The 26,170-nt window shown below is 38.9% G+C and overlaps 1 protein-coding gene across 5 annotated transcripts; it reads right to left on the bottom strand.

Annotated features, from left to right (window-relative positions):
- Positions 1 to 12,980: 12,980 nt before the first annotated feature.
- Positions 12,981 to 18,113, bottom strand: LOC107782600 (pre-mRNA-splicing factor cwc-21-like). Of its 5 annotated transcripts, none has more exons than XM_075246363.1 (3): positions 17,772 to 18,113; positions 14,397 to 16,454; positions 12,981 to 13,310 (listed from the first exon to the last, which is right to left on the bottom strand). In XM_075246363.1, exons 1-2 carry the CDS (start codon positions 18,083 to 18,085, stop codon positions 16,121 to 16,123), a joined length of 648 nt encoding a protein of 215 aa, XP_075102464.1. In that variant the 5' UTR covers positions 18,086 to 18,113; the 3' UTR covers positions 12,981 to 13,310; positions 14,397 to 16,120. The 5 variants fall into 5 exon arrangements, with proteins under 5 accessions (XP_075102464.1, XP_075102465.1, XP_075102466.1 ...); XM_075246364.1 differs by having other exon boundaries at positions 14,397 to 16,439; positions 17,772 to 18,107; XM_075246365.1 differs by having other exon boundaries at positions 12,981 to 13,304; positions 14,397 to 16,439; positions 17,772 to 18,107.
- Between the last annotated feature and the right edge of the window lie 8,057 nt (positions 18,114 to 26,170).

The following is a 26,170-nucleotide window of genomic DNA, read 5'->3' as shown; positions in this document are numbered from 1 at the left end:
TCACCCCAATGTATGCGGGTGGAGGTGTATCACAATCACAATCTCTACACAAAGCGGTCATACCGCCTCACCCCAATGTAAGCGGGTGGAGGTGATGTCCCACAATACCACAATCACTACACAAAGAGGTCATGCCGCCTCACCCTAATATATATACGGGTGGAGGTGTATCACAATCATAATATCTATACCCTAATCCCCACACAAAGCGGTCATCCCGCCTCACCCCAATATATGCGGGTGGAGGTGTATCACAATCATAATCTCTACACAACTTGGCATAATAACTTTCACATAAATCACGACTAGAAATTATAACATGTGGATACATAATCCATTGTTTGGGACATATCCTTAATTTATAATGAAATATGATAAGAGCATTTGAAACACGAATTGAACATATATCTTCATCACAAAACTTATCGGAATACTCCATTTATAATCCACATCTCGGAACTTATAAGGATATTGGGAATTCCAATTCTTAAAGAAATGTTTAGCCAACATACCTCACTTGAGCTTCCTTACACTCTACATGTTCCGTAATTCTTAGCAACTTCAATCTTTTTTAGAAATGTAACAAATTAAACCAAAATTAGGAAGATGATCATGGTTCTAGCTCATTTGAACATTTTATCAAACACAAGGTGTGCACAAAGTTACAAGGTCTTTTTATGGAGGATTCCATCATCCCACAACCCAATATTTACCATGCTTAGTTCAACAATCTTCCTACACCCCTTGATATCACATGCACGTAAAATAATCAACTCTCATGCCCAAAAATTATCTTGCTAATTACCCATTTTTAGATGATTTCGAAATTAAGGTTTAGGGTGTAGAATCTTACCTCTAGGATGAAGACCTAGTGAGTTTGCCTTCTTAATCTTCCAAAACTTGAGCAAGAATTGAAGAACACCTTCTCACTCTAGGGCACTCTCTCTCAATCTAAAATGTCAGATTATCTCTCAAAAATGGCCCAAAACGTGTATTTAACGAAGTAGGGTCGGGTTTTAAAAATCCAAAAATGAATCTGGAACAGGTTCTACGGTCGCATATACGACCGCATAATGATTATGCGGACCGCATATCGGTCGCATAATTGGTTACAAAATAGCCAGAAGAAGTGCATGTGTATGTGGTCACTATGCGGTCCGCATAACTATTATGCGGTCGCATAGTCGACCATATAGTTGCTTCCAACTGACCCAATTAACTGCCTCACTCAAACACGTAAGCCTAATCTGGAACCATAAAATATTATTTTCTTTGCAAATTTTACCAAGCCTTACACTTAAGTACTTTGAAAGTTTTCAGGGTGTTACACGTATCAACTGTAAAGTTGAATATTTTGTTGAAACTATATGATTCATAGGTGTTTTAGAAAGAATTTCTGTAAATCAAGCTGGATGCCATGTTTAGGCCTTATGCCAGTGTTGTTATGACCCTTAGAGGTCTTTCCTTGCCATCCTCTCATTGTTTTTTATTGAAAATCTATACTTAGTCATGTTTATACATATTTACAGCATAACTCAGTCTCTATTACTCTATTTTGATGCATCATATAAATGTTGTTTGGGCTGAATACTTTGTTTTCTAAGAGCCCGAGAGGCTGGAGAGGTTTATGATTGAGTGAGGCCGAGGGCCTGATTTGTAAGGATATTTATAGGATCGGGCTGCATGTTATAGCATGTTTAATATAGGCCGAGGGCCTCATTGATATATACCGTGATTGGCTTGATATAGCGCTTGGGCTGAAAGAGCCCCTCCGGAGTCTGTACACTCCCCGCAGTGAGCGCAGGTACCTACTAAGTGTGAGTGCCGAGTGTTGAGTTACCGGGAGGCATGAGTGATGGTGAGGTATGCCCAAGGGGCTGTATACGAGTGATTGTGAGGTTTACCTGAGGGGCTGTATATGAGTGAGGTTTCCCGAGGGGCTGATTATGATTTCATTGTTTTTGCTCACCTTTGCATGGAGCCTTTGTTTGAAAACTGTTGAAAGATATCTTTAAATGATTTTACCGGAACTGGATTTAAAAAGAGCTGATGTGATTCAAACTCTTGTTTTAAAAGCATGTTGTATTTTACTGAATTTTATGATATGAACTTTACTTGCATTATTGCTCGTCACTACTTCTCGGTCTTTATTTACTGTTGTTACTTACTGAGTTGGCGTACTCACGTTACTCCCTGCACCTTGTGTGAAGATCCAGGCATATTTGGACATGGTAGCGGCTGTTGACTATTCTGCTTGCAGATTTTCTCGGGGATAACAAGGTAGCTGCCTCGCGATCACAGCCCTGCTCTTCTCCCTCTTATCTTTCTTTAGTTGTATTTAGCTATTTTCAGACTATGTTAGTCTCGATATTGTCAGACATATTGTAGTAGATGCTCATGACTAGTGACACCCCGATGTCGGGCTTTTCTTTTCCGCACTTTTCTTTTGATTTGAACTCCTTTACGAAGGTTTTTATGTTAAATAGCCTTGAAATTATCTTTGAAATGAAAATATCAGTTTTTTTTAGAAATGAGTCGGCTTGCCTAGTTCCACGATAGGTGCCATCACGACAGGGTTAGTTTGGGTCATGACAAGTAGGTATCAGAGCCTAGGTTACATTTGTCTCACGAGTCATGAGCAGGTTTAGTAGAGTCTTACAGATAGGTACTGAGACGTCTGTACTAATTTTCGAGAGGCTGTAGAACCCTTGGAAACTTCACATTCTTGAATGCTTATCGTGCGAATCTGTTTATACTGGTAACTAAACTTATGTTATTCTATTCTCTCACAAATGGTGAGGACACGGACTACTAGATAGGATGGACAGCCACCAGTACTATTAGCCAGGGCCGCAAGAGGACGAGGTCGCGGTAGAGGTCGCGGTAGGGGCAGAGGTGCAACCCGCACAATAGCTGGGGTAGTACCTGCTGACCCACCAGTTGCCCCAGATCAGGATCATGTTCCAGTTGTTGATGCACCAGCTCAGTCACCACCTGTGCCTATTGTGATTCTAGGCCTTCAGTAGGCCCTAGCTCAGATTCTGTCAGCGTGTACCAGTCTTGCTCATGTGGTCTCTGTTCCGACCGCATCAGCCACTTCTCAGGCCGGGGGAGGTGCTCAGACTAACGCTGCCCACACACCAGAGCAGGTGGTACAGGGATTCCAGACATCGGAGGCACCACTAGCCCAGCCAGTTGCAGCTGCTCAGGACTATGTGGTTCCTGCTATGCCTGAGGATGATCAGCGTAGGTTGGAGAGGTTCGGGAGATTCCAGCCTCCACCTTTCAGTGGCATAGAGAGAGAGGATGCTCAGGACTTCTTGGATAGGTATCAGAGGATACTTCATACAGCTAGTATTCTAGAGACTTGTGGGGTCTCATTCACTACCTTTCAGTTTTCTGGGGCTGCACTCAGATGGTGGGAGACTTACGAGAGGCGTAGGCCTGCTGGCGCAGCACCCCTTACTTGGCAGCAGTTCTCTGTGGTCTTTTTGGAGAAATTTGTGCCTCAGTCCCACAGAGATGAACTGCGCAGACAGTTTGAGCAGCTTCGCCAGGGTGATATGTCTGTGATACAGTATGATATGCGATTCTCAGAGTTGGCCCGTCATGCTCTATGGTTGGTTCCCATAGACAGGGAGAGGATCATGAGGTTTATAGATGGTCTCACTTTTCAGCTACGGTTGTTTATGACTAGAGAGAGGGTGTCCGGTGCTACTTTTGATAAGGTTGTCGACATTGCTCAGCAGATTGAGATGGTTCACGGTCAGGAGAGGAATGAGAGGGAGGCCAAGAGGCCTTGAGGACAGGGAGTATTTAATGGTGCTCCTTATGGGGATCAGTTCCATCATGGCAGAGGTCGTCCATTCAGGCATGCTTAGTCAGCTCGCCCAGGTTATTGTAGGGCGTCATCGGGTCATTATTCTCACAGTTCTCATCAGGGCCATTCATCACTCAGTGCCCTTCCAGCCCAGAGTTTGTCCCGTGCTCCATCAGTTCAGGGCTCCTCTATGCCAGGTTCTTCTACCAGCTATCCCAGTTCTCGGGGCTCCCTTCAGTCCCTGCCACCAGCACCAAGGAGTTGTTTTGAGTGTGGGGAGTTTGGGCATATGTGGAGGTAGTGTCCTCATCTCCATGGAGGTCTATCTCAACAGAGGAGTCAGCCTTCGACTTCTGCACCAGTTACTGCAACACTCGCGCAGTCAGCTCGGGGTAGAGGTCAGTCAGTTAGGGGTCGCCCTAGAGGGGGAGGCATATCAGGGGGTGGCCAGGCCCGTTTATATGCCCTCCCTGCCATACCATATGTTATTTCTTCAGATGTTGTGATTATAGGTATTGTCTAAGTTTGTCACAGAGAGGCCTCTGTATTATTTGACCCCGGTTCCACATATTCATATGTTTCCTCGTACTTTATCCATTTTCTGGATATGCCCCGTGAGTCTTTAGTTTTATTTGTTCATGTATATACTCATGTAGGCGATACTATTATTGTAGACTGCGTATATCGGTCATGTGTGGTGACTATTGGGGGTCTGGAGACCCAAGTGGACCTTTTGTTGCTCAGTATAGTTGACTTTGATGTGATATTGAGTATGGATTGGTTATCTCCATGTCATGCTGTTCTAGATTGACACGCTAAGACCGTGACGTTGGTGATGCCGGGCTTTCCGAGGGTTGAGTGGAGCGGTACTATAGACTATGAACCTAGTAGGGTGATTTCATACTTGAAGGCTCAGTGTATAGTTGAGAAGGGTTGCCTGTCTTATTTGGCTTTGGTGAGGGATGTTAGTGTAGAGACTCCTACTATTGATTCTGTTCCGGTGGTACGTGATTTTCGGGATGTGTTTCCTGCAGACCTACCGGGCATGCCGCCTGATAGGGATATTGACTTTGGTATTGATTTGGTGCCGGACACTCAGCCCATTTCTATTTCACCATATCGTATGGCACCATCGGAGTTGAAGGAATTGAAAGAGCAACTTCAGGAACTCCTTGATAAGGGGTTTATTCGGCCTAGTGTGTCACCTTGGGGTGCATTGGTTCTATTTGTGAAGAAGAAGGATGGTTCCATGAGGATATGCATTGATTACAGGAAGTTGAACAAGGTCACAGTCAAGAACAAGTATCCCTTGCCTCATATTGATAATTTATTTGACCATCTTCAGGGAGCGAGGGTGTTCTCCAAGATTGATTTGAGGTACAGGTATCACCAGCTGAAGATTCGGGATTCGGATATTCTTAAGACAGCTTTCAGGACCTGATATGGCCATTATGAGTTCTTAGTGATGTCTTTTGGGCGGACCAATACCCCAGCAACGTTCATGCATTTGATGAATAGTGTATTCCAACCCTATTTGGACTCATTCGTTATTGTATTCATTGATGACATCCTGGTGTACTCTCCTAGCTAGAAGGAGCATGCTCAGCATCTGAGGGTTGTATTATAGAGATTGAGGGAGGAGAAGATTTATGCATAGTTCTCCAAGTGTTAGTTTTGGCTCGGTTCAGTAGCATTCTTGGGGCACGTGGTGTCCATTGAGGGTATTCAGGTGGATCTGAAGAAGATAGAGGCGGTTCAGAGTTGGCCTTGACCGTCCTCAGTCAAGGAGATTAGGAGCTTCCTTGGTTTTGCGGGTTATTACCATCGCTTTGTGAAGGGATTTTCATCTATTACATCGCCCTTGACCAAGTTGACCCAAAAGGGTGCTCCATTCAGGTGGTCGGATGAGTGTGAGGAGAGCTTTCAGAAGCTCAAGACTGCATTGACCACAGCTCCAATGTTAGTTCTACCATCAGCTTCAGGTTCTTATACCATGTATTGTGATGCCTCGAGGATAGGCATTGGATGTGTTTTGATGCAGGAAGGTAGGGTGATTGCCTATGCCTCGCGCCAGTGGAAGACCCACGAGAAGAACTATCATGTCCATGATCTTGAGTTAGCGGCCATTGTTCACACCTTGAAGATTTGGCATCATTATTTGTATGGGATTCATTGTGAGATATATACTGATCACCGAAGTTTGCAGTATCTATTAAAGCAGAAGGATCTTAACTTATGTCAGCGGTGATGGTTAGAGCTTCTTAAGGACTACGATATTTTGTACCATCCGGGGAAGGCCAATGTGGTGGCCGATGCTTTGAGTCATCGGGCAGAGAGTTTGGGGAGTCTAGCATATCTTCCAGCAGCAGAGAGACCCTTGGCATTGTATGTTTAGGCCTTAGCGGACCATCTTGTCAGATTGGATATTTCGGAGCCGAGTCGGGTATTGGCTTCTGTGGTTTCCAGGTGTTCTCTTTATGACTGTATCAGAGAGCGTCAGTATGATGACCCCCACATGCTCGTTCTTCAGGATAGGGTTCAGTGAGGTGATGCTATGGATATGACCATTGGTGATGACGACGTGTTGAGGATACAGGGCCAAATATGTGTGCCTAATGTAGATGGGCTCAGGGAGTTGATTCTTGAGGAGGCCCACAGCTCGCGGTATTCCATCCATCCAGGTGCCGTGAAGATGTACTAGGAATTAAAGCATCACTATTGTTGGAGGTGGACGAAGAAGGATATAGTTGGGTTTGTGGCTCGGTGTATCAACTGTCAGTAAGTTAAGTACGAGCATCAGAGACCGGGTGGCTTGTTTCAGAGGTCGTAGATCCCAGAGTGGAAGTGGGAGCGGATCACCATGGACTTCACAGTTGGGCTCCCACGGACTTCGAGGAAGTTCGATTCTATTTGGGTTGTCCTGGATTGGCTTATCAAGTCTGCGCACTTCATTCCAGTTGGTACTACTTACTCTTTAGAGCGGTTGGCGGAGATTTACATTCGAGAGATTGTTTGCCAGCATGGTGTCCCAGTTTTCATCATTTCAGATAGGGGCACTCAGTTTACATCGCAGGTTTGGAGGGGCGTGCAGCGAGAGTTGGGTACTCAAGTTGAGTTGAGCACAACTTTTCACCCTCAGATGGACGGGCAGTCCGAGCGCACTATTCAAATATTAGAGGACATGTTGCGTGCTTGTGTCATTGACTTTGGGGTTCATGGAATCAGTTTCTGTCGCTCGCGGAGTTTGCATATAAAAACAATTATCAGTCGAGCATTCAGATGGCTCCATACGAGGCTTTATATGGGAGGAGGTGTAGGTCTCCAGTAGGATGGTTTGAGCCGGGTGAGGTGAGGCTAGGCTCTTGGGTACAGACTTGGTCCAGGATGCATTATATAAGGTGAAATTGATTCAGGAGCGGCTTCGCATGGCACAGTCTAGGCAGAAGAGATATACGGATAGGAAGGTTCGTGATGTGTCTTTTATGGTTGGGGAGAAGGTTTTGCTGAGGGTATCACCCATGAAGGGTGTTATGAGGTTTGGGAAGAGGGGCAAGTTGAGCCCCCGATTTATTGGGCCTTTTGAGGTGCTTCACAGGATAGGGGAGGTGGCTTATAAGCTTGCCTTGCTGCCTAGCTTGTCGAGTGTGCATCCAGTGTTTCATGTTTCCAGGATCAGGAAGTATGTTGGCGATCCGTCCCATGTTTTGGACTTCAGCACGGTTCAGTTGGAGGGTGATATGACTTATGATGTGGAGCTGGTGGCCATTTTGGATCGGCAGATTCAGAAGTTGAGGTCAAAGGATATAGCGTCAGTGAAAGTGCAATGGAGAGGTCAGCCTGTGGAGGAGTCCACCTGGGAGACCGAGCGGGAGATGCGGAGCATATATCTACACCTATTTGAGATTCCATGTATGTTTTTAGAACCGTTCGAGGATGAACGATTGTTTAAGAGGGGGAGGATGTAATGACCTGGACGGTCGTTTCGAGAGTTATAGCCCCGTTTTCCCTATTTCTGCTTCTTTTTATGTAATTCATCTATATTGTATTATATTGGGTTAGTTGGTTCAGATCCGGAGTGGTTTCGGAGTAGATTGAGACAGTTAGTCTCTAAAGTCGAAGCGGAAGTTGGAAAGCTCAACTGAACGTTGACTTATGTGTAAACGACCTCGGATTTGAATTTTGATGGTTTTATTAGCTCCGTTAGGTGAATTTAGAGTTAGGAGCATGTACGGAATGTGATTTGGAGGTCCACAGTAGAATTAGGCTTGAATTGGCGAAAGTTGGAAATTTGGCGATTTTAGTCGGCAGTGAAAAATTTGATATCGGGGTTGGAATAGAATTCCGGAAGTTGGAGTAGGTTCGTGGTATCATTTGTGACGTGTGTGTAAAATTTGAGGTCATTCGGACGTGGTTTGGTAGGTTTCAAAATCGTTTGGTGGAATTCAGATGTTTAGAAGTCCTTAGGCTTGAATCTGAGGGTAAATTGGTGTTTTGATGTTGTTTTGGGTGTTTTGAAGGTTCGACTAAGTTCAGATGTTAATATATGACTTGTTGGTATGGTTGGTTGAGATCCCGAGGGCCTCAATGTGATTCCGGGTGGTTAACGGATTGTTTGAAGTTGGAAAAATGCAGGTGAAGCTGCTGCTACTCATATTTCCGCACCTGCAGAGGGGGAGCCACAGGTGCGAGGTCGCTGGTGTGTATGTGAGGTCGCAGATGCGGGCAGTGTTGAATTGAACTAGAACCTTAGGTGCGAGAAGGCTATCGCATCTGCGAGCTCGCAGGTGCGAGACCTGGAGCATAGATGCGAAAGGGAGGAAAATGACTGGCATCACAGATGCGGAGAGTTATGCGTAGGTGCGCGAGTGCAGGTACGAAATGTTGGCCGAGGATGCGGAACCTAGGATCCTAAGTCAGTTCCGCACCTGCAATGGAAATTTCGCAGGTGCGGTATCGCAGAAGGGGATAAAGGGGTCGCAGGTGCGATATTGCTGGGCAAAAAAGCTCCACCTCGAGGTTTTGTCTTTCATTTTCAATTTTGGACTTGAGAAACTCGGGAAAGAGGCAATTTTTCGAGGGTTTTCAAGGAGCAACATTGGGGTAAGTGATTCCAACCCATAATGGTATATATTTCGTGAATCTATGGCTTTGTTCATCATTTAATTATTGGGATTTTTGAAGTGACTTAAGGGGTTAGGGCTTGGGAGTTTGGAGAGTATAATTTGAGGATTTGAAGGACCAAATGATGTCGGATTTTGATGAATTTTGTATGGTTGGACTCGTGAGTGAATGGGCTTTCGGGTTTTTTGACTTTTGTCAGATTCCGAGACTTGGGCCTGGGGGCCGGGTTTGAGCCAATTTCGAGTTTTGAGTCTAATTTAGTAGTTTTCTTATGGAATTAATTCCTTTAGCATATACTAATGGTATTGTGCTACTTGTGGCTAGATTCGGGACGTTCAGAGGAAAATTCGAGAGGCAAGGGCATTGTAGAGTAGAGATTTGCTCGGATTGAGGTAAGTAACGATTGTAAATCTGGTCTTGAGGGTATGAAACCCCGGAATTTTGTATCATTTTACTATTTGGAGGTGGCGCACATGCTAGGTGACGGGCGTATGGGAGTGCACCGTTAGGGATTGTGACTTGGTCCGTCCCGTATCAACTATAAAGTTGAATATTTTGTTGAAATCATATGATTCTTAGGTGTTTGAGAAATAATTTCTATAAATCAGGCTGAATGTCATGTTTAGGCCTTATGCCAGTGTTGTTTGGACCCTTAGAGGTCTGTTTTTGGCATCCTATTATTTTTTATTGAAAATCTATACTCAGTCATGTTTATATATATTTACAGCATAACTCAATCTCTATTACTCTATTTTGATGCATCATATAAATGTTGTTTGGGCTGAATACTTTATTTTCTGAGAGCCTGAGAGGCTGGAGAGGTTTATGACTGAGTGAGGCCGAGGTCCTGATTTTTGAGGATATTTATGGGATCGGGTTGCACGCCGCAGCATGTTTGATATAGGCCGAGGGACTCATTGATTTATGCCATGATTGGCTTGATATAACGCTTAGGCTGAAGGAGCCCCTCCGGAGTCTGTACATACCCCTAGTGAGCGCAGGTACCTACTGAGTGCGAGTGCCGAGTGCTGAGTGACTGGGAGGCATGAGTATTAGTGAGGTATGCCCGAGGGGTTGTATATGAGTGATTGTGAGATTTGCCCGAGGGACTGTGTATGAGTGAGGTTGCCCGAGGGGCTGATTATGATTTTTTTTTCCTCACCTTTGCATGGAGCCTTTATTTGAAAACTGTTGAAAGATGTCTTTAAATGATTTTACCGGAACTGGATTTAAAAAAAGCTGATATGATTCAAACTCTGGTTTTAAAAGCATGATGTATTTTACTGAATTTTTGTGATATGAACTTTACTTGCATTATTGCTCGTCACTACTTCTCAGTCTTTATTTACTGTTGTTACTTAGTTGGCGTACTCACGTTACTCCCTGCACCTTGTGTGCAAATCCAGGCATATTTGGACACGGTAGCGGCTGTTGACTATTCCAGTTGTAGATTTTCTCGGGGATAGCAAGTTAGCTGCCTGGCGATTGCAGCCCTGCTCTTCTCCCTCTTATCTTCCTTTAGTTGTATTTAGCTATTTTCCAGAATATGTTAGTCTCGATATTGTCAGACAGATTGTAGTAGATGCTCATGACTAGTGACACCCTGATGTCGGGCTTTTCTTTTCCGCACTTATGTTTTGATTTGAACTCATTTACGAAGGTTTTTATATTAAATAGCCTTAAAATTATCTTTGAAATGAAAATATCAGTTTGTTTTAGAAATGAGTCTGCTTTCCTTGTTCCACGATAGGCGCCATCATGACAGGGTTAGTTTGGGTCATGACAATTTTTCACAGAACTCTAAAATTGAACATTTCCATGGGCCAAGGTTGGGCATCATCATGGGTCCATTTGGGCCGATGATATTTTAGAGAAATTTACCCGGAATACAATATTTTGAAGAGTTATTTATAAGAGTTACAACTATCTTAAAATAATTACAGTATATACAATTTAATACATTTTTTAACTTAATTAGATTATATACCACTTTTCAATTCCTTAGATATCTCATTTTAAAACGTGAAAATAGGGATTATGATTACAATTATGAGAATCTTAAATGCATAATTATCTAAGATTCTCCTAAAAGTACCTCCACTTAACATAAAATTAAGGATTGCTTTTACTTCAAATTATCAAATTTTCTATCTCATTCAATATCTACTTCATACTTGAATCCAATTAATACCGATGTGGTGCTGCTGCCAACAATCCCTTCAGTTGGGATTTCATGGTTTTTTTTAGAGCTTGCCGATGGGGGCTTTATTCTTGTGAGCACTATCAACCCCAGTCCAAACTTGTAGATTTAAATTTGATTTTTCAATTACTTCAAATGGTGATGATTTCAACTATTTTCATGATCTTTCCCAGCCATGGAATAAAAAAATTTAGGACTTAACTTCCTTAGGCTTCGTTTAAGTTCACTGGTGGGAGAATGAATATAAATTTGTTCTTCAACTCTCCATCTCCTTTATTCTAGAATATTGAATTGTCTTTCATTGAATGATATTACTTCTATCAACTTATATATATTTGGTATACAAATATAATGAATAAATGTTATATATTGGTGCTAATATAAATTTTATATATATATATATATATATATATATATATATATATATATATATATATATATATATATATTGCATGTATATAAATAGATTATGTGATATATTACTTCAAATGTAAAACATATATTGATGACATATACGTATATAATATAAATATACCCTATCATTTTAAGGAGAAGGAGATATTGGAGTTGAAATGCAGATACGTAGAACTATCTTGAAAAGGCACCAAAGGAGAAGGAGATTGTTTTGGAAATAATTGATTGAGTTTGATATTGATTTTCTTTATGTCACCCTAAATAAGGATACTCCCTTATTTTTAGGTTTTTTTTTTAATTTCATACTTTTAGAATCAGTTTCCTAATTAATAGGAAATCTACCGTGAGGGTTAACTTTTATACATTTACTATAGTTATGTTATAGAATATGTTATTTGATTAATAGTTGTAGATTGTGAAATATATTTTTATTTCACTAGTAATTATGCAAAAAAAATGTTTTTTTATGGGTTAACTTGAGCTAGCCCAAAATATTCTATTTCAAAAGCATTCTAGCCCAAAACCATTAAAACTTAGACGGGTTAAACGGATCAAATGAGTTTGGATTAGTTGTCACCCCTAGGATCAAGGAACAAAGGTAACACATGTTCGACACTAAGGTTGCTGATTCAGCGTAGATTAGAGTACTAAAGTCTAAAGGTCCTCGAACTAAGGCTGTTTTTCAAAGGCTTCTGCTGACTTTATGTTGGCAATATAGTTTTTCTGTCATGCAAAATATCTCTCTTTTTTTCGGGAGAAATTCAAAAATATCAAGATTTACAAGTTACAAGTGGTAATTGAAAAATAGACACAGTTTCAAAATTAATCGAAATTTAGTCACTTTTCATGTAAAGATAAATCTGAACGAAAATACTGTTCAAAATACGAAAAATATTCCAGCATAATATACTGGAACTCCAGCATATTATATTGGAGTTCTAATATACTATACCGATCCAGCATAATATGCTGGAAGTTCATAAACAGGTGCTCCAATCTCCAGTATATTATGATGGAACTTTCCGCGTGTTGGAATTCCAGCAATTATGCTGGAAGTTCATACAGAGGTGCACTAATTTCCAGTATATTATGCTGGACTAAGATTGTCCAACGGGACGGGTCATCCCGTCCCGGTCCACTTAAATATAAACGGGATGGACCAATGTTAAACGGTACATGGGATGGGATGGGATGCCCATTTCGTCCTGTTTATCCCGTCCTGTTTATCCCGTTTTCGTCTCGTCTGTCCCTATTACTCAGTCGGGAAAAATGGAAGAGCTACTGCTAAACCTGCTTGTATCCACATCTTCCATACCTCGACGTCTTTAGCAGAATATATTGGCTATTTTCAGCCCGGAAAAAGCCGGAGCTTTAAGGTGTCAACACGGCATTCGAAGCGACATGTTTGGGAAGGCACGTTCAAAATTCACCAGAAGATGCAACATATTATACATGAGCCTACGAACCTTACTTCACAAGTAAGCCACTGTAGCACACTCCCAAATAGGAAATCTCAAAAGATTTGAAAGAATGGTAACAGAAGAAGAATCATTACTTATTACAGCTAACTCTTGCACACCAATTTTGACGGTCAATAATAAAGATAGCGATTCATCAATCCTGTTTAGGTACACTGAAAAGTGTTTCGAGGACCAACCCCCCACATATAGCAGAAAGCTCTGATACCAAACAGCTAACCAAGCTTTTCCTCTTTATGCTTGGCATCCGCAATCTTTCCTCCACTGACTGCTGAAACTGACAAAAATACAGATTGTGAGAATGTTAGCTAATCACATTATGTAATTCTTCTAAAGAAAACTGACAAAAATACAGATTGTGAGAATGTTAGCTAATCACATTATGTAATTCTTCTAAAGGGTATCACCACGGCACACTTTTACAACTTTTCTCTGAAGCATAGCGTTTGGAAAGAGCATGTTTCAAAGCGGTAACGACAAATTTTTAATTTCCATATGTATTATGTCAAACAAGAGAATTGGAGTCCAACGGTGTACAGCAGTATGAGAGGGGCATCGAGCAACTGTTATGTCAATGTAGGGAATTTGGGCCCAAAAGAACAAGAGCCTCTTTACCCTTTTTTATGTTAAATAACAACAAAGGAGTCCATTGATCAAACTTATGTATACATGCCAGCTTTAAAACCAGGTTCTCTACATCGCAATGCCTTGTGAATTTTCCCTTGACCAGCAGTTAAATTCCCCTATAGAGAGCTAACTCTCGATAAGGAACACCACTAAATAGCAGCAAAACACTCATCAAATTAAGAGGAACCTTCCTTCTCAATCAATCATGCACATTTTATGCAGCTTTCTTTCCTGGGTTCACATTGTAATTTTGAAACAGAAGAATTGTACAGTCAAATGCCAATGGCAGCTTAGTGCGGTCAAAGCTCCACTTTCCATGAAAAGCATGTACACCTAAATTAAAATTTATTGGAGGAAAAACCAAAGAGGGATGTAAACCATAAGATATAATAAACCCAGAGCCCAGATGTAAACAGAAAGCGATTTATCCCATTATACTGAACCCGTTTGTGGAATTAAATCTGTAAAGTTCTACTGTTATCATCTCCACCTTTTTTATCAACACTTGTGTCTTCACTTCCAACATTATATTATCCATATCCAAATAGTACAAAGTTTAATGGGGTATATATTTGTCAATAGAAAGACTTGAAAGGAAATTAAGCAGTACCTTAATCATAAAAGAAACCATACTCTAACAGTTTCTCTATTAAATTCATTTTTAAAAAGGGATATCTCCCTGTGATTGGCATATAATAGTAAAGAAAAAGGCAAGTGTATCTCAGTTTGAACCCACCTCTTGATATCCTAGCATGACACAATCTAAAGCAGCTTTCACCGCCTAGTCCACTTGTCTGCATACTTGTCATCAGCATATCTTCTCTTTCCACCAGAATGTAAATCATCATGTCTAGCCCTCTTGAGAGAATCATGACCTCTATAACTATCACGTGTTCTGCTTCTATGTTCCTCCTCTTCTTGTTCATGCCTTCCACGCTGAGAATCCCGTTCTTTCTCATGCTTCCTGTACCGATCTTCCTCTTCATCTCTTCTTTGCTTCATTTCCCAGCGATCATCATCCCTACTTTCTCTTCTCTCCCGTCCAGGCACTTCATAATCTCGATTCTCGCGTAGACTTTCACGGTGCAGTTCGTTCCGACTCTGAATTTTAGTGTCACGTTCTCCACCATCACCTTCATATTCTCCCCCAGTTCTTGCTTGTTGATCTTTACTTCTGCCCTTAATACTCCTGTATGACCTACTTTGATTCTCAGTTTCACTATTAGGCCTTCCATGCTCTTCGTCTTTTCTAGAATCTATCTTCCTTGACTTCCCGTCGGGTTCATCCAAGTTTTCGTTATCTAGTTTTCTCTTACCCCTCAACTCTTGACTAGCACTTGATCCAGCAATCACATCTTCCCTCGATTGATATAACTTCTCCAATTTCTTGAACGTGTCCAATCCTTTTTCAGAAGCTTGTGCACCTTCCCTCTTTTTCAAATCATCCTCCTGAAATTCCCTATCTTTCATAACCGAACTCTCCCACCTACCACCAGAATCATCTCCACGACCACTTCTATTGAACTTCTCAGACTTGGTCCTATCTACACTCTTATGTCCACGATAACTCCTCTCGCTATCTGAACCACTGGTGCTGCGAGAATAGTCACTACTGCTGATTTCACCTTCGTCCTTGTCAGAATTGCATCGTTTACTTTTTTGAGTCTTATTTTTCTTTGCAACATAGCCTTCATCATACTCGCTGTCATCAGACTCGTACCTTCTCCCTTTCTGAATCTTCTTGCTTTTTACATCATGATCATTACTATCATCATCATCATCAGAATCATGTCTTCTACCTCTTTGAGACTTCTTGTTTTTAGCATCACGACCATCATCATGCTCACCCTCAGTAACATGTCTCTTCCTTCCTGAATCTTCTTGCTTTTTACATCACGATCATTACTATCATCATCACCAGAATCGTATCTTCTACCTCTTTGAGACTTCTTGTTTGTAGAATCATGACCACCATCATACTCACCTGCAGTAACATGTCTCCTCCCTTCCTGAATCTTCTTTCTTTTTACATCACGATCACTACCATCATCGTCATCATCAGAATCTTGTCTTCTACCTCTTTGTGACTTCTTGTTTTTAGCATCACGACCATCATCATACTTACTCTCAGTAACCTGCCTTCTCTCTTTCTGAATCATCTTGTTATCGACATCACGATCATTTTTGTAGTCATCCTCATCAGAATCGTGTCTTCTACCTTGTTGAAACTTACTGGCTTTTGCATCACGGCCATCATTATACTCACCCTCAGAATGTCTCCTACGGGATTTTGCATGTTTCTTCTCCTGATCAGACTCTGGATAAGAATCAGTATCTGAGGAAGAATCAGAGAGTGAATCACTGTGATGCCGCCTTCTACCCTTTTTTTCCCTGGCAGACAACTTTTTTGACTTATTATCAACAGCAGTATCAGAATCAGAACTAGAATAGTGGGCTTTTTCATGGGGTTCTTCTTCTTAGGCTTTTTGGCATGGCTGTCACCGCTGTCAGTGTCAGAAGAATCCGCACGTTTTTTCTTCTTCTCTGTTTTCTTATGACGCTTACCCTCGTCTTCTCTTTTCTCAAGTCCTTCCCCTGCCACTTCCTATCAACAAGCTCATTATTATCACCATCTTCATTCTCTTCAGAATCTAAATCTAAAGCCTCATGCCGCTTCTTCTGGGTCTCGTGTTCAGCCCCTATCTTGAGAGCAGCTTTTAAGGTTTCCATCTGCCTTTCCTTCAAAGCAGCAATCTGGTGTGTCTGTGTTTCCGAAACCCTGAAAATGAACAAACTAGCTATTGCATATCAGCCATGCTGTGTGTGTGTGTGTGTATTATTTATTTATTTGAAAAAGAATCTTGCAAACTATATATTGGCCCGTTAGCTAAACATTTATACGAAAGCAGGAAAGGAGAAGTCAACAAAACTTGGACCTCTAATAGCCCAAATCCCAGTAGCTTTTGGGATACTGAAACCTGCTTTGTAAGCTCAAAAACCTTGCTTTGTTCTATCTAACAAGCCAAATTACCTATCAATTTTTGGAGGTCAAAAAATATTGGTTAAGACATTATGACATAAACACATCACTAAAGGGTTTCGGCTAAATAAGAGTTATATCCCACAAAACCAATTCTTTAACTTCTGAACTGCTGAAACTGCAAATTGCTGACCAGGTTATAACAATCGGACTGACAACAGTCATACAAGTTAAAAACTGTAGTAACTATAGTTGTGATAAAACTGCCCATCAGAACAACTTATACATGATTTCCCTTTTCTACCTTTTCAACCAGAAAGATAGAAGTGTAGAACCACAAAACAAATTCACCAATGAACCTCAAGCTAAATTTACTTTAAGATTTTTGAAGCTGCTCAAGAAATGAGAATGTCAAAGGACGCAAGAATCAAACCACAACCTAATCATGATAATATGTATCTAAAACCTCCTCATCTAGACCTCTCATACAGACAAAAGGAAAACAAAAATCATTTTCAATTTTTATCTCCTTAAAAAGTCTACTAATTCATATAGATCATTAACTTCTCAAAATTGTACCATATTCCATAACGTATTCTTAAAGGTCAAAAACAAAACAAAACAATGTAAACTCAACACCCCAAGGTAGGCCCATTGGTCGATGAGGTGGGAGTAAAACCATGAGGTTAGTTCAAATCTCAGGAGTCGAAAAATCCTAGGTGATTTTTTCCCATATGCCTAACTGTTGGTGGGTTGAGGTAGCAAGTACCTGGTGGAATAGTCAAGGTGCACATAAGATGACCTGGACACCACCATCGTCATTTTAAAAATAAACAACAATATGAACTCAGAAAGAAGCATTACAAAGTTGTAATAACCACACTTCTTTCCCCTTTCCAATTTCTTTCGTTTCTTTCACTTCTAATGGAAAGAACAATAAAATATCTCATATTTCCATTTCCCAACAATTCTGCTAGTTCCAAAGATAATGCATGGAAAGTTCTCTAAGAAACGACTAGTAACAACATCAACTCAGTCAAAACTATAAATCTGTAACTAATTCTTCAACAATAATTGATCCAATGCGTATATTATGCAAAAAGCATAACTATAAATCAAAAAATAAGTTACCTTTCATAGCCAATAGCAGTGGATCCACCAGAATCTTCAGATGTTGCCTCCAGATTACGTCGAGCTTCATCGAGCTTTTCCGCAATCTCAGCATCGGTGTATCCCTGATCGGTAAGCTTATCCTCAAGGACTAGAAGTTTGAGCTGAATCTGCCGTTTCCGGTCGTGTTCGAGAATGTCCTTGTTCGCTTTCCTCGTCACTCCAGCAGTTCCTTGGCCGGACTCAAAACCTTTACCGCCGTCTACGAGGACTTTGTTCGTCTTTGGCTTGACGAAGAACTTGTTGGTCTGGATGTGGCCGTTGGTGCCGGCCATCCCATCCCCTCCCCACCCATCCCATCCATCCCACCCCCAAACCACCCCTAACCACCCTAACCCCTTCCCCCACCATACCCAACTCACCCCAACGTCACTCACCATCCACCCCTAAATCGAAATATTATTAAAAGTAATTTCTTTTTATTTGTAAATAAAATACTTTTTTTACTTTAACAAAATGAGTATATTATTTTCATGATATAGAAAAAATATTTTCTTTCATTTCAACAAAATGAGTATATTTTTTCGTGATGTCGAAAAATTATTTTTTTTCATTTCAACAAAATGAGTATTTTCTTTTCATGATGTAGAAAAATTCTTTTCTTTCATTTCAACAAACTAAGTATTTTCTTTTCTTGGTGTAGAAAAAATATTTTCTTTCATTTCAACAAAACGAGTACTTTCTTTTCATAATATAGAAAAAATATTTTCTTTACTTTCAACAAACTAAGTATTTCCTTTTTCTCATGTAAAAAAATATTTTTTTTCATTTCATCAAACTGAGTATTTTCTTTTCATGATGTAGAAAAAGTATTTTCTTTCATTTTAACAAAACAAATACTTTCTTTTCATGATGTAGAAAAAGTATTTTCTTACATTTCATCAAACTGAGTATTTTCTTTTCATGATGTAGAAAAAGTATTGTCTTTCATTTCAACAAAACGTATACTTTCTTTTCATGATGTAGAAAGGTATTTTCTTTCATTTCATCAAACTGAGTATTTTCTTTTCATGATGTACAAAAATTATTTTTTTCATTCAACATGATGAGTAATTTCTTTTCATGTTGTAGAAAAGATACTTTCTTTTTCAACAACAAAAAAATATTTTCTTTTTAGTTATCGAGCTCAAATTTCAACGTTGTTCGTGTGTGAAAAAATAAATTAACACATTAGTTCCTTTGGTTTTGTGTGAATTTTGAAAAGAATAATTAAATTTTTGAAAAAAATAGGGGGGAGGGGGTAGGGTACAGGAAACATGAGTATTTTGGGGAAGGTGGGTTGAGGAGAGTAGCATAAAAAATTATTTTCCTAAAAATATTTTATACTCTCCAACCAAACAAGGGAAGATAAGTGATAAGGCCACTCATTTTCCATGAAAATAAGTGATAAAACCACTCATTTTTCTTAATACCAAACACACCCCTATACTATAAATTTATTTACCTCTCATAGAGACAGAAGCGGATTTAGAATTTTAAGATGATTGATAAGTGCATTTTACCAGATATTAATCACATAATTTCTCTCATAAAAACATATAAATTATCATGTTTCCTCCGTATTCTTAACTTTATTTTGCAGGAATAATTATTGAAGAATTGTTATGCGCAACATGAAAAAAGAAAAATAAATATTCAAAAAAAATACAACGAAGAAGTGTAAGATCGAGATATGATTTATTACTACTATGAGTGCACTAAGTCTCGATTTGCCATGATGAAATCGACGAAATCGAAATTTAGAATGACAGAATTCTCATCTTTGCAAATTCAAAATCTAGATTAGTCATGGAAATATAGCACTAAATCGAGAAGTCGAATTCCCATTTTTGATTGACATCAAATTTTGCACACAAGTCACAACTGACATTATGGACCTACTCCAACTTCAGGAATCGGAATTTGAGCCCGATATCAAAAAGTCCACTCCCGGTCAAACTTTTCAAAAATCATCCAGCTTTCGCCAATTAACGCTGAAGTGACCTACATACCTCCAAATCAACATTCGGACACACTCCTAAGACCAAAATCACCATACGGAGCTATTGAAACCGTCAAAACTCCATTCCAGAGTCGTCTTCATACAAATCAAACTACGGTCGAGTCCTACGACTTAAACTTCTAATTTAGGGACCATGTGTCCCATTTCTACTCTGAAATTCTCCCGAACCCGACACCGAGCACCCCGGCAAGTCAAGTAGCCATAAAATGAGATAGAGGGAGAAATAAATAGGGGATCAGGGCTAATACTCTCAAAACGACCGGCTGGGTCGCTACATCATCCCCCTCTTAAAACAAACATCCGTCCTTGAACGAGTATAGAGACATACCTGAAGTGGTAAAAAGATGAGGATAACGGCTGTGCATATCATGCTTGGTCTCCCAAGTCGCCTCCTCGACTGGATGACCCCTCCACTGAACCTTCATTGAAGCGATTTTCTTTGACCTCAACTTTCGAACTTGCCTGTCCAAAATGGCCACCGGCTCCTCAACATAAGATAGATCCTTGTCCAACTAGACTGAGCTGAAGTCTAACACATGAGACGGATCACCGTGATACTTCTGGAGCATGGAAACATGGAATACTGGATGAACTACAGAGAGACTAGGTGGTAGTGCAAGTCTGTAAGTCACCTCTCCAACCCTCTCAAGAATCTCAAAAGGTCTGATATACCTAAGGCTCAGCTTTTCCTTCATCCCGAACCTCATAAAGCCATTCATGGGCAAAACCCGGAGCAAGGTCTGCTCCCCAACCATGAATGCAGCATCGTGAACCTTCTGATCTGCATAACTTTTTTATCTGGACTGGGCTGTACAAAGTCAATACTGAATCAATTTAACCTTTTCCAAAGTATTCTGAACCAAGTTTGTACCCAATAGTCTAGCCTCACCCGGCTCAAACTAACCCACCGAGGACCGGCACTGCCTACCACACAAAGCCTCATACGAGGCCATCTGAATGTTCGACTGATAACTGTTGTTGTAGGCAAACTCTGGAAGTGGAAAGAACTGATCCAAAGAATCCCAAAAATCCATCACACACGCACAAAGCATATCCTCAAATATCTTAATAGTGCACTCGATTTGTCCTTCCGTTTGAGGGTGAAATGTTGTACTCAACTCCACCCGAGTACCCAACTCATGTTGTACGGCTCTCCAAAACCGCGATGTAAACTGCGTGCCCTGGTCAAAGATGATCGATACCGGCAGTCCATAAAGCCTGACAATCTCGCGAATGTAAGCCTAAGCCAGTTGTTCTGAAGAATAAGTAGTAACCACATGAATGAAATGAGCTGACTTGGTCAATCTATCCACAATCACCCAAACTGCATCAAACTTCCTTTGAGTCCGTGGGAGCCCAACAACGAAATCCCCAGTGATCCGCTCCCATTCCCACTCCTGAATCTCTAGCTTCTGAAGTAGTCCACCTGGCCGCTAATGCTCATACTTCACCTGCTGACAATTTAGGCACCGAGCTACATACTCCACTATGTCCTTCTTCATTCTCCTCCACCAATAATGCTGCCTTAGGTCCTGATACATCTTCGTGGCACCTGGGTGAATGGAGTACCGCGAACTGTGATCCTTCTGGAGAATCCAAGTATTCAAACTTCGACGAACGCGTTTGATTCATACTTAAATATTTGACGCCAAACTTTACGCACAAGCCACAGATCATGATACAAACCTATTACAAGGCTCGGAACCTCAAACGAACATCGATAATACCAAAGTTTACTTCAAATCAAACTTAAGAAATTCTAAAACCTTCAAAATGTCAAGTTTCCATATTAAGCGCTGAAATACCCCCGGATCACCCGATACTCAACCCGAACATACGCCCAAGTACAAAATCATCATACGAACCTATTGGAACCTTCAAATCCCGATTTCGAGGTCGTTTACTCAAAAGTCAAACACCGGTCAACTCTTCCAACTTAAAACTTCCGAATTTAGAATTTTCTTTCCAAATCAACTCCGAATTTCCCGAAATTAAATTCCGACCACACGTACAAATCATAATACATGAAGTGAAATAACCCAAGGCCTCAAACCGCCGAACGATGCGCTAAAACTCAAAGCGATCGGTCGGGTGTTACATTAATAAGCCTCTCTATTTTATTTCTTTCACTAGTATCGAGTTATCTCTTCTAGAATCATAATAGAGGTTTAGTTGTTGTTTTTAAATAAATTTCAGTGTAGAAAATTACTCTAGTTCCTATTTTTAATTAAATAAGAGGAATTATTCTTCTTGAATATTTCTTTCTATTTTCTTATTTAATGGACAAGAATATTTCTATTGTTAGTACTAATTCCAATATGGAGTAATTTTTCTTGTGTTGGGAGAAAGACAGATCTTAATATTTCTATATAATAGTAGATATTATTCCTCAAATTCACATGCTTGAGCAAATTCACATGTAAATATAGTTTACAGTTAGATGTTATTTAATTTATTAATATCTATCTATCTTGTACTACATATTAATTATTTATTAATTCTATAATCGAGAGAGGCAAAAAAAATAATATAGTTAATTGTAGTATTGATAGATGTTAATATTTATTCAGTAGCATCGATCTCTTCTATGTTATAATTAATTTTACACTTATTTGTAATCGAGAGAGGCGAATAGTGTAATAATAAGTTATAACAAGTAGGGTAACCGAAAGAGACTTACTAACAAGAGCATATTTTAGATCAATCATATATTTATGGTTCTTTAGTATTACTATTTTGAAGGTTAATTTGTATAACCGAGAGGAGCGCAATTAATTATTCAATTTGAGTAATAATATATATTTGTAATCGTGAGAGGCATTTATACATTTTTGAGAAATAGAAATTGAAGAATAATAATTCTACTATATAATAGAAATATTAAATGAAGTCAAGATCCCAACACCTTTTTGTTATATTTGTGAAAAACAAAACATTTTCTATTGCTCTATTCATGCATTTTTAGTTAGTTAATTCACAACTCAAATCTTTCTGATTTTCTCAAATAGTAATTGAAATAAGAAACGTCTGTAGAATAGATAAACCAATCTTTGTGGATTCGACGTCTTTCTATACTTTTATTTGACAGAGTACAAGTTAAAATTTTATATATGCTAGACACTCGTCAATGATGGGTGCACTATTATGAAGAGGTGAATCTAGAATTTTATGTTTGATGGTTTAACTTTAGTCTCTAACCATGAATTTGTTACACCTTTAAAATTATAGGTTCAAAATTATTGTCTTTTTAAAATTACACACACACACACACACACACACACATATATATATATATATATATATATATATATATATATATATATATATATATATATATATATATATATATACACACACACACTATCAAGACCGTCTGAAGTTGGATTTGAACCATAAATTTTACTTGTAGAGATGCACTCAATAATTATTGCACCATATGACTCTTTGAACATGGATGCTCACACATATATTTAAGTAATTTTAAAAAAATATATAATATTGTTATACATGATTTAGAGAGAGGAGTATGGGTTCACGTGAACTCATATCCTTAACCTAGATACACCCTTATATAGAGAGATTATTACTTAATTACATTAGATATATAGTTTATCATTTATACACAAAAATATATATTAGACTCCAACCTTACCCATTTTAGGCTTCATTCTTCTTTGTGTAGATATTTCTCTCTCATTGCCTCTTCGGTTCAACTTTTGCAGATGAACATGCTTGGAGCTTTGGAGAATGATGAAGAATAATGATTCAGCTGGTTCAAAGCCATAGAATACATACATGAAGCACCAAAATGGGTTATCAAAAGTTTTTTTTTATGAATAAACAAGATATTGTTCGCAGGAGTGGCGCTTTAAACTGAAATTAATTGACGGTATAATTGAAATTAAATTGAATTAGGCCGCGTATATATGAGCTTAAACTCCATGGATATACATTAGAACGCGTAGAAGCTTTGAATTCGAAAATCGAATTTTGTGAAATTATTATTTGTTTAGATTGGGTGTTGTTGTAAATGATTGGAATATCATTTGGAGTTTATATCTCAATTTTGAGAAACTTTGGTGAAGATTCTGAGGTAGTTTTGGTTGGAATTTCAGATTGAAATTTGAAGAAGAGGACATAAACACATTTTATATATTTTGTATGCCGGGTGTAGAAATGTCATACAAACTATATATACAACTAACATAATTATATACAAATTGTATGTAAAATATAGTTTTTGACCGGATTCTGTAACAAAATTTTGTGTTTAAGTTGTAAAACATTGTGAATTTTGATCGGATTTATATATATTTTGTAAAACAAAAATTTAAATACTTTATGTAAATAGAAAACTTAGATAAACTGGGTAAATAAGTTTAAAATCTAGTGCATATATATATATATATATATATATATATATATATATATATATATATGAAAATGCTCCTTGTTAGGTACGACTAATATCATTTTTCATGAAAATATTTAAAGTGAGAAAGTTATTTTTAATCTATTTCCCTTACATATGAATGGAAGTCATTTTCGTGCAACTACTTTAACTTTTGGTTTCATATTATTTTGCTCAATTAACAGTTAGATAATATTATCAATCCTTACTATAGGAAATTTCATCAAAAAGCTATTCAATTAACTAATATTTTTAATATATTTCTTTAATAATATTTTTCACCGACTAAATATTGGAAAATATCTTGTTAAATAATATTCTGGAAAAAAAAAAGACTATACCAGACATAATATTATGATAATTCACATTCGCTTAGGATAAGGTATAATTGGAAAAGCAAATGTATAGAGATCTGTGTTGGCTGTATAGCAGGCCGCGAACTGTTAGATATAATTGAAATTAGTAGTAATAACAATGATATATGAATATCAAATAATTATTAGTAATTTATCCAGATTGCGTCACTAGTGATTTAAAAGATCTTGTGAGTTTTCATTTTTAGGGTCCATAAGAAATTCCGTAGATAATTAATGACAAATTTCGTGGGAAAGATTTTGTTTACCCTAAAAATTGAGTAACAATTGAACTTATATAGTGGTTTTAAAGATATGTGACTTAACCCAATACCAATTGATAAACAAAGAATTAAATAAATAAATTGGACAATAAAATAAATCAAACTGGCCTGCAAATAGTGCCTCGACCTTTGTCACGACCCAAAATCTCATCTGTCGTGATGGCGCCTATCTCAATACTAGGCAAGCCAAAAATCACAATAAACCACTATTTCTTTTAAATTTAAAAAATAAAATAATTATATTCAACGGAATAAATCTCAAATTTTCAAATATATCACTCCCAAAACCCGGTGTCGCTGAGTACATGAGCATCTAATATGAATACAAGTATGAAAAATATGGTCCAAAACAGTCTGAGACCAAATACTGTAAATAAGGAGATAGGGAAGGAGAGGCAAGGTCTGCGAAACACAACAACTACCTCTGAATCTCCGAAAAATTAATTGTGCGAAAGAATCAACACCCGCTATAACTGTGAATACCTAGATTTGCACACGAAGTGCAGGGTGTAGTATAAGTACAACCAACTCAGCAAGTAACAATAATAAATAAGGAACTGAAGATAATGACGAGCTACACAGTTACAGTTCGTTTCTAGTAATTCCAGCAAAGAATAGACATGCTTTCAAATCCGACAGTTTAAGTCAAATCAATTTTATACTGTTCAAGTTCATGTAATCCAGATATGAAATCTTTCAGAGAATTTCACAACAATGACAAATAGCAACTAAGTACAACAACAAATGAAAAGCAAGTACAACCTCTCAGGCCAACAATCACACCACTCGCCATAAAAACTCATCAACTCGGCTCTCAGCCCCCAACACTCACACTCAATGGGTACCCGCGCTTACTGGAGGTGTACAAACTCCGGAGGGGCTCCTACAGCCCAAGCGCTATAATCTGCACGGACAACTCACGTGCCATAACATAAATATCTGGATCCGCACGGCCAACTCACGTGCTATAGTATAATATAATGATCTGCACGTCCAACTCACGTGTTGCACGGCCAACTCACGTGCAATAGTATAATATCTCACAATCAGGCCCTCAACCTCACTTAGTCATAAAGCTCTCCAATCTCTCGGGCTCTCAAAAATCATATAAATCAGCTCAAACAACAATGATATGATATATCAATAATGAATAATAGACTTAGATAAAATGATCAAGTAAGTGGTGACTGAGTACAAAACAACAATTTAAACAGATAATTCAACATGTAGACGACCTATGTGAGTCCCAACAATACCAACATATAGCCTAAACATAGTTTCTAGCAAGACTTATAATCAAGTTTCCATAA

This window comes from Nicotiana tabacum, chromosome 23, assembly GCF_000715075.1.
Source record: "Nicotiana tabacum cultivar K326 chromosome 23, ASM71507v2, whole genome shotgun sequence".
NCBI classification, from domain to species: domain Eukaryota; kingdom Viridiplantae; phylum Streptophyta; class Magnoliopsida; order Solanales; family Solanaceae; genus Nicotiana; species Nicotiana tabacum.
The sequence above is the reverse complement of the archived record's forward strand: the minus strand, read 5'-3'. Positions and strand labels throughout refer to the sequence as shown.

What these genes read in the sequence shown, in the direction of transcription:
- LOC107782600 (XM_016603498.2), bottom strand. Translation starts at nt 15,130, where the DNA reads ATGAAAGATAGGGAATTTCAGGAGGATGATTTGAAAAAGAGGGAAGGT.